The sequence below is a fragment of the Oreochromis niloticus genome, linkage group LG7 (genome assembly GCF_001858045.2).
Source record: "Oreochromis niloticus isolate F11D_XX linkage group LG7, O_niloticus_UMD_NMBU, whole genome shotgun sequence".
Classification (NCBI taxonomy): Eukaryota; Metazoa; Chordata; class Actinopteri; order Cichliformes; family Cichlidae; genus Oreochromis; species Oreochromis niloticus.
In genome coordinates this window covers 49893571-49907600 of record NC_031972.2, presented here as the reverse complement: position 1 = coordinate 49907600, position 14030 = coordinate 49893571, and the positions used below count along the sequence as shown (strand labels likewise).

General features: G+C 42.6%; 1 protein-coding gene across 1 annotated transcript; it reads right to left on the bottom strand.

Annotated features, from left to right (window-relative positions):
• Window positions 1-5142: 5142 nt before the first annotated feature.
• LOC100697330 (very long-chain acyl-CoA synthetase) lies at window positions 5143-13750 on the bottom strand. Its single transcript, XM_019361705.2, has 10 exons — window positions 13260-13750; window positions 12906-13115; window positions 12667-12822; window positions 11482-11606; window positions 11185-11379; window positions 11008-11098; window positions 10613-10811; window positions 10437-10534; window positions 6632-6762; window positions 5143-6515 (listed from the first exon to the last, which is right to left on the bottom strand). Exons 1-10 carry the CDS (start codon window positions 13717-13719, stop codon window positions 6339-6341), a joined length of 1842 nt encoding a protein of 613 aa, XP_019217250.1. The 5' UTR covers window positions 13720-13750; the 3' UTR covers window positions 5143-6338.
• Window positions 13751-14030: the final 280 nt, after the last annotated feature.

Here is a 14030-nt window from a genome sequence, read left to right as displayed (position 1 = left end):
CGGCGGACAGGCGGCAGTTTCTCGCAAGTGAAGTACATTTGTTTTAAGGCGGGTATTTTTCGAAGTATGACGTCACAAGAGGATGATTGGTCACTTGTGAAGCGAGATCGATCAACTGCAGATCAGACAACAAACGACAGAGGCTCCAGAAAACTGCAATCAAACGATGAGTTTATTGACAACGGAGAACAATCATCAGCATATGGCTTATTTGCTCTGATAAAAATACACTGGGTTCTGGTTTTATAGCATAGAGGATCACACCCCCACATACACGTCAATACAGGTCAAAAATACATTGTGTACAGTCATTGTTTACAGACAAGGGTACATCTTGTACATCTCTTATAACTATAAACAGACATATAACTTCTCTTTTTGATAACACCTTCCTTTTAAGGTAATAACTTCAAGCTTCAGGGCCTCTAAGGGCTAATAATGGACCCTCGTCACCAATCACTAAGTAGACAGAATCGGCGCAGGTCTCAAAGAAAAGCAGAAGACACTTGGGCCTTCGCTCAGGCCTGCTACTAGATTAATATGTGTATTGTAAGCATGCATGCAATTAACCTGCTATGTTCTCATCTTCCCTCAACATGTATCACCTGGACACTCTCACCAGTGAAGCTTAAAACCCTCTTGGATAGAACATCAACTCCAAATCAGCACAGATATGCAATGTGTATAAAATGAACTTAACCTGTGAATAGAAAGGTCAGTGTGATGACAAACATATTCAATGCAATATGAACCCTGTAAACAATATTACTGTTAAAATAATACTCTAAAACATGTTATTAATACATTCATCATAAGGCAGATTATATGATAGCAATAAAAGAATCTCTGAATCCCAACATTCCCTCTTTTGACATTCCAACAAGGAATGTCACCACACTTCATGTTGTATCACTCCCTGCCCCACTCTATGGGTTCTAAGTTCATCTGGTAGATGGCCTCAACCCAGCCAGGGTTCACAACCCTCACCATTACTTTTACCAACAATCCTCTGACACAAGGAATGATACAACAACCACCGATGACCAGTATTCCCAAAAGTACAGTCAAAGAAAACATCACTGACATAGCCACACCTTTCCATTGTCCAAACACAGATGTCATCCAGGACGCCAGCAGATTTTCGATACCTGAGTGTTCATGCATAGTTTTAGACAATTCGATTTTGCACTCCCGTCAGTGAACTCGGACCCAATTGTTCTGCGAACCCCACCATGGTGTCCCTGGTTAGGTTAGAGAGTCTCAGCAGGTTGTAATGAACATAGTTAATGCGATCAACATTCTTATTAGGTGTTACCCAAAGAAATATACTTTCAAATCCTGCAACTATCGGATTTACCAGCTTGTACTCATCTGGAACTCCCCTGGGCACTCCAATAGAGTCTATCCAGGTCGGAGAGTTTAACCTAGGGTCATACGCATGTGTACCCCGGGTCCCTCTTTTGGCCAAACTATGTCTCTTACATCTGGCGGCTAAAGTACGTGTGTTATGTTGCGGAATAGCCTTTACCTGGTTCCCAATAAGCATGAGCAGAGCTCCCAATCGCACCATCGCACATGTCTCTACGCTTCCCATAGGAACACGAACTAACAGAGTATTTTCCCCACAGTAATAATGGAGCCCACTTCTTGCCCATGTTCCAATTACCGTGCTAGGGTCGCTTACATTGTTGGTGGTTCGTCCCGTGAGTGTGACAGCACACCAAGTTGGGTCGATCTCTCCCACCTTGTACTTTTCATTATCTGTAGAGAACTTAAAACATGTATAGTTATCTTGTTTTGGCATAAATGGTCCCACTGTCGTCTGCTTTGAAACGGCAGGGAAAAGTCTGGACAACAAAGTACAGTTGCCAGTAGTCACTGCACTTCTAGTTAACTGTAACATACAATCATAGCCCCACTCATCCTCTAAATGCAATGGTGCAGGCTCTGTAAACAAACGTGGCCTAGCTGAAGCACAGGCAACACAGTCAAATACATGTTGTTCTCTAGCATTTTGAGCCACCCAATCAAGCCAGAGGTTACTGTCCTTAAAACCGATGGCATGCTCAATCAAATCCTGCGGCTTCAGTCTAGAGTAATCTGTTGTCAGAAGTACTCTCCCTTTTGGTTCCTGTTCCTTTTGAGCTACTGTTCTCGAAGTTACCATCTGATCAGTCAGAATGGTGATTGAACTTTCTGCGAGCGGCTTAGACTTTGGATCAACTAGATTTACCCTAAGCATATCATGGGGTCATTGCAGACCCATACATCATACGCTCTCCAGCTACTACTAGCTCCTGTACACTTAATGACGTCACACAAATCAAACGTGAATGAGCTGGTAGACCCTTTAACATAATTCAACTCTATGCCATTATTCATGCTGAGACACTCATCACCTTTACCTGACACCTCGCGCTTTTGTCTTTTTACCGATCCCATTTTGGCAACTACAGTCTCAGGAAGTGCTGTGCTGGACTGGCCTCCGTGTTCAGACAAGTGGTCCGGAGTGCCCTGCAAAATATAGACAATAAACAACACAGCCATCATTAATATCATTGCATACAATAAACATGTAGTTGTAAGGAACATTCTAATCAGTTTTCTCATTACGTGTCTCTGACTCGTGTGTTTGCATCATGTTATATAAACTTTGTATCCTGGAATGAAACTCCCCTGCTTTTGTGGAGTCCTCAACTTGTCACCGCTCCTTTTCTGCTGGCGTGGCGACCTTCTAAGCTGCTGCTCTTCTTTCTTCGGCCTTCCAGGTAGACTACTGGTTGGCCCGTTGCACAGGTGAGAGGATTTATTTTGCCTCTGCTCATTACCACCTGTGTTGGGTGTAGAGGAGTTTTCCTCTACCAAACTCTCATGTGCTGGCACACACTGCGACCAATGATACCAGGTATCGCCTTTCCCTTTTAGTTGAACTGCTGTAGTTGTTCTGGCAACGACCTCATAAGGACCAGTCCAGCGTGGCTCCTTCCACTGCTGGAGTTCCACGTGGGCTCAAATTCAGTTCCTTGTTTGCAGACTCAGTCTCTGTTGTGCTAATGATGTCATAGTGAACGCCTGCGAGTTCACATATGCCACCACACTGTGTCTAGTCAAAACTTTTAGTGAGTGTTCTCTCACTACATGTCCTGTTTTCTATATTATTTTGGCAACCCCTGCTGGGGTTGGGCTCAACCTTATTCTGACATACATAAGTACCTTTCTTTCTTTATTCAATCATCTTCCGGGGGTGAGAGACCTCTGCACAGCTCAGACGCCAGTTGCAACAGGTCTCTAACATTAGAATCATCAGCTGTGACTTATATGGTGTTGAATCCTCTTGAATCCCAACACTTGCAATGTTGAACCTGGAATAACATTTATTATGATGATGTGGGAACAACAACGACTCGAGGATATCAGATCGTGCTTTGGGAAACACAGGTGACACAAATGAACATGACGCCACAGGGGAAGCAAAACTAAACGCGGTGAACATAAATAAAAATCAAAATAAAACAGGAAACATAGAGAAATGAACTGGGACACGCGAGCTTGACACAAGAGACGGAGAGAGGGAACGAGAGAGGCTGAGGGACACAGAGGAGAGAGACACAAGGGGAACCTACATAGGCAAGGAGATAATACGTGATAAACAGAAAACAAGGAGATATGGACAATAACATAAACTAGACTAAACTTCAACTAACACAAACTAATAATAACCCCAGGACTCAACATTAACTCGTAAGTAATCAAAAAATACAAAATAACTCAAAATGCTAGGTCACAGACTCAGCCCCCAGACAGTAACAGAATAAAAATAGAAAGCTTTCTGAAAGATCACAAGTTGTGCAAGAAGATCAGCATTTTCTTTAGGACAACTCGTCATCTAATAGGATTTTAAATCCTCTCCAACCGGTCACGGCAGATGGCTGCCCCTCCCCGATCCTGGCTCTTCTGGAGGTTTCTTCCTGTTATAACAGGGTGTTCCCCTTCCTGCTGTTGCCAAGTGCTTGCTCATAGGGGATCACCTGACTGCTGGGGTTTTCTCCCCTTCGTTCTAGGGTCCTTAAAATATAAAGTTGCTTGAGCTAACTGTTACTGTGATTTGGCTTTATATCATAAGATAACTGAAATGTAATGGAATTAAACATCCTAACAACTTCTGAAATCATTTCCAGAAAAAAATGGATAATTTGGCAAAGGTTATAATTCAAAAAAAGTCCAAATATGAATTCTACAAACAAAATAACAAAGAAACAAATCTTTCTACACATATTTGAGCTATTGTTTGTTTTTGCAACCTGGACAAATTTGTGTTGGAAAGGAGGTCACTAAACAAACTGTTATCTATCACAGATAATCCTGATTACCTTCTGCACCACTTACAGGTAGTGCAGGACTTTCTCCAACAGACCGGATCAGCTTTGCTGTCACACGCACAGGTTGAGGAAATCTTTCATAGCTTGTGCATTAACGCCCTACATTGTGACACATAACAGAGAATCTGTTCTTTCACATTACCTTTATAAATATATATTGTATATTTAGGCTGGAGCCTCTCTCATCGTTCTATAACATGGCTAACACATAGGGACATAACCTTACATACCTATGGCCAATTTATAATCACCAGTAGAGCTAAAATCCATGTTTTTAAGAGCACAGAGTTTGGGGGTGGGGGGATGGGGGTGTTCGGCATTGGCTGCTTTTTATAAGGATATAAGGATATTGTGCACCCACAGTCAGCTTTCTTAGAGTCTGGGAAGTTCATTGATCCATTTCTTAACCTGTGAAAATGTCTCCCATGTTCGTCTCCAGCTTTGCCTCTCCGATCTACGCTAATTATTTTTATGCTTTTGTCATGGCTACATTTCTCTGTGAGTGTACTATGGACGCATGGTTGTAATTATGCATCGTGTGAGTGAGTGTAAGTGCATTTTTTAAAAATGGCATATTAAAATGACGTCAGCTCCTCCTGTAGCTCCAAACAACGAAGTAACTCATTTGGATCAAATAAATAAAACAATTTAAAATAATCTTTATCCAATAAAAAAATTTGTGTGGAGATTTTAAAGTATTTACCTGGAAAAATTAGAGATCCCCCTCCCACAAAACAATAGCGCAAGAGAGAGACACAGCACATCCGTAGGCAATTTTCATTTAATTATAAAATGTGATCAGATCGATAATACTTTTTTAAAAAAAGAAAGAAAAGACAGATTTGATATAAACATGTTCAAATGCCATGGTTACGTTTGATCAAGGAGTTGAGAGTCATTACCATCAGCAAACCAACTCTCCAGTAACCTGACATTTAACTGATGGGTGGCATCAGAAAGGAATTAAGAATATAATGAATTTAAAGTGTTATACATTTTAATGCATTTCCCGGGTGTCTTACAGCTTATCTGATATGTGAGATGGAAAAGGGAGATGCTTTAAATCCTGACACTCAATTCTGAGCTAGATTCAGAACAATTGCAGTTTAATGCTGCCTAAAATGTGCATGCATCCCTGTCAAACGCTGCACTACAGTTTGCTGTATGTTGACAAAGTATCTTTCTGTGCATCTTCTCGAGGGCCGTGGTAATCCATCGACAGCAACTCACTGGACAAAAGTGATGGATGGACTATAACAGTGGCAGAAATAGCATAATATATTATACCACTGAAAGAAACATTTTTTATTCCCCCATTTATGATTCCCTTGTTAACATCAGTGACCCTGTGGTTAATGAGCTTGTTCTCCCTGCCTAAGCTCCATGGCGTCAATCCAGGCCTCCTGAATACTACTAATCCCCAGTCACCTCCTGCATTGCCCATCACTCAACCAGAGGGCGAACAAAGAGCATCTACGCTGGGAGCTGGTGTGAGATACTGACAAGCTTCTGGGACGTATGACTAGATAAAGTTATTCAGGGTATACATTCTGCATGAAACCAGCTGTAGGAGCTGAATTACGCCACTGAATAAATCCACTTACAAAAGCATAACATTTGGGTGTGGAGGTTTTAAATGAATATTAAAGAGAGCAGAATGTATGAAAGAAAGATATGTTTGCTCCCACACTGCCAAAAGCCTACACGGAGCAGAATGCAATGCAGGAAGGAGGTAAAGGGCAATCCATTTAATAAACTAGAAAACCTCACTGAGTGAACCCATCACCACACTCACAGATCGGTACATCAAACTCAAACATGGGGGATGTGCATGAAAAAACAAAAAATAAATTTATGCTTTACACCTTGTCATTAAAATGTGCAGCAAGAAGTGACACACACCAAATGATTCGCTTGTGTGTGAAAAGATGGATTTTTTCCTTCAGAAGTAAAATCACTTTATATTTTGATGTCTCCTGATATAACAGAATCAAATACATCTGGCGTGAGTGGAGTGTAATTCTTCTCTTTTTCATTCAGAAAGTAGAGTGGGTCTGTAATGTCATTTGGGTTGAAGCCCTGCTCCACTACTTTCGTCTTTATTAGCTTGAACGTGCCTGTAATGTCCAGTGACCTCTGTAATAAATCACAGTACAACCAATTATTAGTGGGCTAAATAAATCACTATGGCAACAAAGAGGCTAAACCACAAATGCATTTGCAAAAGTGTAAAATAACTGGAGTAAACATACTTGAATCCTCATAAAGCGCGGCCTGGCGTAGGACGGCAGGAAGTCCTCAACATGTTTAAAAACAGCCGTGGAGTCAAACTTCAGTCCATCTCTCAAAGTAACAGCAGCCATCCCGGCTCTTCCCTCCTGACCTGAAGACAAAAGTTAAACAATCATAAAACAGGAGTTAACTGAAGTTCAGTATTACTAATTAAAACTGAAAACTTGCGTATCTCACAATAGTGTGTCAAAAAAATCTCAGGAAGCTGGACAAGTGGAGGACAAAAGAAAAGGACAGGGCTAAGACACCTACAGCAGATGAACAACATCTGAAAGTTATGTCCTTAACAAATAGGAAAGTTGATCCATCTACTGTTCATAGAAGCCTCATCAGAAATCTCAATAGAAGAGTGGCTGTCAAGAAGCCATTCAAAGGATGTGAAACAGGGAGAAGAGGCTGAGGTATGCCACATTACACAAAGTAGACTAAAAATCTATGGTGACAGGTGTTATGGAGTGATGAATCTACATTGGAAATTTCTGGTTCATGTCCTCATGAACATATACTCAGGAGGTCAGGAGAGAGGTACAACAGTGAGTGTTTACAGACATCCGTAAAACACAATGGAGGCTGGTTTGGAAATTAATGGAATTATGAACGCAGAATAGTATGGTCAGATTTTAATCCACCATGCAGTAGTATTTGGAAAGCATTTGATTGACAAGAGCTTCATTTTTCTGCCTCACAATGATCCCAAACACACTGCCAATGCAGTAAAAACAAAGTTGGATAGAAAAACATACAATGGATCACTATCAGTCATGAATTTTGCATCCTCGTTACCGAGACTAACAAGCTGATCTACAATACGGCAGCAGTGATCAGTGAGATGCTTGGCTACAAGTTGAACAGCCACAAGGGGCAGTACCCTCCATGGAGTAGGAGGCTAGAGGCTAAGATCAAGGTAGCACGGAGGGAGGTTAGCCAACTATCGGAGCTGCAGAAAGGTGCGATGAAGAAGGTGCCTAAGAAGTACAGCAAGCTGTCCATACCTGAGGCCTTGGAAAGTGCCAAGCAATGACTCACAGCCTTGGCCAGCCGCTTGAAGAGGTACACCAGAGAGATCGAAGGCAGGAGAATAAACCAGCTGTTCTCCACAGAACCAGCCAAGGTGTACTCTCAGTGGCAGGGGAACAATATGAGAACAGCACCACCAAGGCTGGAGACGGGAAGAGCTTATGGGAGAAGGACGCAACCCATAACGGCAATGCTCAGGTGCTAGCACAAGTTGCCATCAAATGCGGGATCTACCAAGGAGATGCTCTGTCCCCACTGCTGTTCTGCATAGGCCTGAATCCCCTCAGTGAGATCATTGACAAGACTGGCTACGGATACCAACTACGGAACGGAGCAGTTGTCAGCCACCTCCTGTACATGGATGACATCAAGTTGTATGCCAAGGCAAGGCAAGGCAAGGCAAATTTATTTATATAGCACAATTCAACAACAAGGTGATTCAAAGTGCCAAGAGTGAATGAGACATCGATTCACTGATCCACACTACCAGTATATACAGCAATGATATCGGAATGTCATTCGGACTGGAGAAGTGTAGTCGGATGATAAAAAAGGGAGGGAAGGTAGTCAGAACTGAGGGGATCGAACTACAGGAAGGCAACATTGCAGACATAGAGTGCAGTTACAAGTACCTAGGGATCCCACAGGCAAATGAGAATCATGAAGAGGTCGCTAGGAGAGCTGCAACCACCGAGTATCTGCAGAGGGTCAGGCAAGTCCTGAGGAGTCAGCTGAACGGTAAGAACAAGATCCGGGCTATCAACACCTACGCCCTGCCCGTGATCAGGTACCCGGCTGGGATAACAAGCTGGCCAAAGGAGGAGATAGAAGCCACTGGCATCAAGACAAGAAAGCTCCTTACCATGCATGGAGGGTTTCACCCCAAGTCCAGCACCCTGAGGCTGTACACTAAGCAGAAGGGAGGAGGCTGGGGACTGGTGAGTGTCAGCACCACAGTCCAGGATGAGACAACAAACATCCACGAATACATCACGAAGATGGTCCCAACTGACCGAGTGCTCAGTGAATACCTCAGGCAGCAGCAACCCAAGAAAGAGGAGGGAGACCAGGAACCATCATGGAAGGACAGGCCCCTGCACGGTAGCAGATAGCAGAGGTGGCTGATATCCAGAAATCCTACCAGTGGCTGGACAAAGCTGGACTGAAAGACAGCACAGAGGCACTAATCATGGCAGCACAAGAACAAGCTCTGAGTACAAGATCCATAGAGACTGGAGTCTATCACACCAGGCAAGATCCCAGGTGGGGGCAGTGTAAAGATGCCCCTGAGACAATCCAGCACATAACAGCAGGGTGCAAGATGCTAGCAGGCAAGGCATACATGGAACGCCATAACCAAGTATTCTGCATAGTATACAGGAACATCTGTGCCGAGTATAACCTGGAAGTCCCGAGGTCAAAATGGGAGACGCCCCCAGGGGTGGTGGAGAATGACCGAGCTAAGATCATGTGGGACTTCCAGATACAGACGGACAAAATGGTGGTGGCTAACCAACCGGACATAGTGGTGGTAGACAAACAGAAGAAGACGGTCGTAGTGATAGATGTAGCGGTTCCCAATGACAGCAACATCAGCAAGAAGGAACGCGAGAAGCTCGAGAAATACCAAGGGCTCAGAGAAGAGCTTGAGAAAATGTGGAGGGTGAAGGTAACAGTGGTCCCAGTGGTAATCGGAGCACTAGGTGCAGTGACGCCCAAGCTAGGCGAGTGGCTCCAGCAGATCCCAGGAACAACATCGGAGATCTCTGTCCAGAAGAGCGCAGTCCTGGGAACAGCTAAGATACTGCGCAGGACCCTCACGCTCTCAGGCCTCTGGTAGAGGACCCGAGCTTGAAATATATATATGTGTATATATACATATATATATATATATACATATGTGTGTGTACGTTCAACCACTGTTAGGAGCAGGAAGTATTTGTTTTCAGTCTACCGTTATCAGTCTGTAATAACTAACACAGTGAGGACAATTTACTCTTTCATTGTGTTTTTATAATGTTCTATGGTGAAAACCTTAGAAGTGAAAGCAGATGATTTAACATGACTTTATATTTATGACAATATAGAAGTTGTATTCAGTCATCGTGGTAATCCTTTAAACTCTTGGCCTGTACACCATTTACCCCTGTGATTACTGATTTAGATAAGAATTATTGATGTAAAAGGGTGTGATTCCCTAACAGCGAGAGTAGGAAAACCCTGCTGCATTCTAGTATCATAAAGTTAAAAGCCTTGCCTTCTCATAAAGTACAGTATATATCTATCAAAGTTCACAACCACAACACTTCAACTGACCTACAAAGTCAGAGAAAGTAGGGTGGGTTTCACAATCCATGACATCAAAGAACGAGATGAATGTTTTAAAATTGTTATTGTAATACACTTTACATCTTATTAAAAAAAAAGAATTTAATGGAGGAAGAGTCAGATTTGTTTATGTGGTGATATCTGGTTTAAAGCAAACAGTGATACAGAGTGCAGATATTTTCCATGTTTTGTACACCAATATGTAAAGATTCAAAGTTTGGTGAGGTTTGTTAATGCCATCTTAGAGCTCCTTTGTTTAAAAAAAATCTGACATTTTTATGCATTGCAAAGAAAAAATGCTGGATAAGATTGTTAAACAAATTGATCATTGATTCAGTAAAGAAACTAAGTGCAGTGTACTTTGATTTGAAAACATGTTTCTTGGTTTTGGCACAAGCGCAGCAACAAAGCAACATGTACCTGGCACTTTCACTCCGTAAACATTGGCTTCTTTAACGCAGTCAGCCAGCGCGAGGATGTCGGCCACCTCAGCCGTAGCCACGTTCTCTCCTTTCCATCTGTTGACAATTTTTGGATTTTTTTAGTGCTCTGTGTGAGCTCACGTTTTTAAGCATTAGTTCAAAACATGCACACACCTGAATGTGTCTCCAACACGATCGTGGAAGTACATGAAATTATCCTCATCGATGCGCAGCAGGTCGCCAGTGTTGAAGTACAGATCACCTTTCTTGAAGACGTTATGCAGCTTCTTTTTCTCAGTTTGATTCAAGTCTCTCACATAACCAATGAATGGAGCTTTGGCTGTTATTTCAGTCACCAGAAGTCCAGGTTCACCTGATCAAAGTAAGTACGAGAGAAGTCATCTTTGGAGTTGTTATATTTAAAGTCAATATTCAATTGACAATGACAATTCCATAAATACTTCTTATTTTTAAAGATGCATGGGTGAGAACTTTAGAAATATAATAAAAAAAGGACAGGAAAAAAAAAAAGAATATTTGGTGTTATAACCATCCTGGAAGTAACACACCTTTGTCAACCTCCATGCAGAAACCAGAAGAATCCCTCAAAGGTTCTTCTTTGTCTATGTCATATTTGATCACAGCATATGGAAAAAACATCTGCAAATTTAAAAGGAGAAGCTAAAACACTGCTTCATGAGTGACAGCTTTTAATTCCTAATGTGAGCTGAAACATGGACTTTTACCTTGTGCAGGAAGGTGTGTCGCCCAAGAGCTCCCATCTTGCTGCTATAATTCAACAGAGCAAAGTTTCCCTCAGTTGCTCCGTAAAATTCTCTGATTTGAATTTCTCCAAATCGTCTCACAAAGTCCCTCCAAACATCTGCTCTGATCCCGTTGCCTATTGCAAGTCTGACTTTGTGGTTTTTATCACTGAGTTTCTGTTTGAAGAAAAAAGAAGAAACATAAGTTTGTTAGTGCTTTTTTAAAAGCCTTTCTGTGTGAGACAGTAGCATTAATGTTGGTGCTGTGTTGCCACAAACCTGTGGAGTGTTGCAGAGATAACGCATAATTTCACCTATATACTGTATGACGGTGACATTATATTTTCTGCAGTCGTCCCAGAACTGGGAAGCAGAAAACTTACTTCTCAGAACAACAGGAATACCTGCACACAACAACAGATGACAACAGCACACTGTAAGGAGTAGCAGTGGCAGTAGTCAAAATTTTGGCTTTGTCAACAAATATGTAACATAAATGAGACCCCCCCACCCGCCAAAACAAACAAACAAACAACTGGGCTGCTGGCAACCAGCCCAGCTGTTTTACCTTACTGGTTACCACCAGCCCAATTGCACCTCTAGAGTGGTACATTTGCTGACTCCCACTGGTCAGGGACAGGGCTGTTTACTTGGATGATCTAATGTCTGCTCTCTGGTTGTTTGGGACAAAATTCAAAAATTGAAGGAGGAAGCCACTGGAGGCTCTGCAGGATATCATAAACAAAGCCCAAGCTCACAGCCAGCTCTCACAGGCTCACAGGTCCTCTGCCTACCACCAAGAGAAAGGCACCCTCTGCTGCTAGCAGGAGCATAGCATCAGAGCCAAATTCCACGACAGTCGGCTTGGAGGTCTGCATTTGGGCATCTGGAAGTAGGTGATTTCCAGGAGCAAGAAGCCTCAGTCCTGGTTAGAGAGGAGAGGGGCTCCAAAGGCAGGGTGACAGTGGAGAGTCCCTCATCTGTTGCCTCCCAAGATGTGTCGCCTAAGTCCTATTCAAGCTGTTCATGACATTCCTGAAGTTTAATTAACTGGTGTGTGTCATCTGACTTTTTGTACAGATAAAAGTGGGTATCATTGGCATAGCAAGGAAAATGTATGCTATGCTTTGAAATAATACTGCTCAAGGTAAGCATGTATAATGTAAATAGAATTCATCCAAGCACAGAACCCTGTGGAACTCCATAATTAACCTTAGTATGTGAAAAAGACTAATTATTCATGTAAATGGACAATTTGTTCATAAATATCATAAAGATTTGTTAAAATCTTTGCAGATTTGCTTTTATTATTAGGCACAATGTAGGCAGTGTACTGAGAGATAAACATGTGTATTTGGGGTTTTGGTTTTTACATTACATTGGTTTAAAAAAAAACAAAAAACTAAAGGCATACACCAATCATATATCTAAAAACACAATATTATATATCCAAAGAGTTCATACCCCTCTCAATGGCCCCAGTGAAGACAAGGAGGCCAGTACTGTGATAAAGCGGGAGGGTATCATATATCACATCTTTGGAGTTCACTCCTGATGAAGGCAGAAGTAAAGACATGGTCCACACTCTGCTATGAGTGATCAAAGCTGCTTTAGGAAGACCTGTTAAAGACAAGCCAGAGGGCCAGGTGGTGAATCCACTGTTTCTTTCACTGATGCATTGTGAATCTCAATAAGTAGTTTACCTGTTGTCCCTGAGGTGTATATGTAGGCTGCTGGACTCTGCATGGTTAAATGGGACCTTAACTCCTTGGGTATAGGCTCAGAGGAAGCCTGATTCATTTTATCGATGAAGCTCTCCACACCTGTAATTTCACATCTGTCGGCTAAGATGAAAACAGTGATCTGCTGTTCGTGCAGATGGGGCAGCACCTCCTTCACTGCATCCAGCAACTCTAGAAAATTGTTTCATACAATTGATGAACTCAAGGCCTGTCAGATTATTTATTTATGTATTTATCTGGTTTATTGAGTGTTGAGTAAATGAGCTCTCTACTGTCTCCATCGTCTGGAAAAGCAGACAGAAATGCAGGTACTACCTTCAGCTGCTACCAGAGTTGTGGCTCCGCTGCAGTTGAGGCAGTGTAGCAGAGACTTGGACCTGATGTTGGAGTTGAGCAAAGCTCCAGCGCATCCAATCTTCACCAAACCCAACCAGAGCCACAGGAACATCGGCTGGTTCCCCAGGAACAGCGCCACCGTGTCTCCTTCTTTTACACATCCAGCCTGCAGAAACGCTCTTGCAACTTTGTTGCTCAGGACGTCTGCTTCCCGGTACGTGAATGTTTCATCTTTAAAATAAACGAAAGGCTTGTGTGGCTGCGTCTCCACCAGCTCTAAAAAGCGGTCCAGGATTGAGTAATTAGTCCGCATGCACTTTAAGACAAACCGCCTTACTTTTATTTTAGCAAGCACAAATTGGACATCCTGGAGGAAGGAAGAATGGCGGAATAAAACGCCACATGCAATTAAAGCCACACACACTGTCCAGACCAACATGTTTGCCTCACAGTTGTCCTGCTGAAGAGAAAGCAGAGGTATAAAAAGGCATAAGGAGCAGGCAGGAGGAGGAGCACTGACACAATTCCAAAGGTTGAAAGCATTCCATGTAGCTAGTGAGCAACCAGATGAGCTGCATCAATGATTTACAGTATAACACACTGCTTTCACTTATTTTATGCCTTTCACTGGCTTTATACCAGGTGACCGCTTTAGATTGTGCTAGTGGACCAAAATGAAGCCCAAACAGATGGTGAGAGGGTAGCATCTGATGACCTGAGTGAACATGAAGACAGGCTGGAGACTGTCGG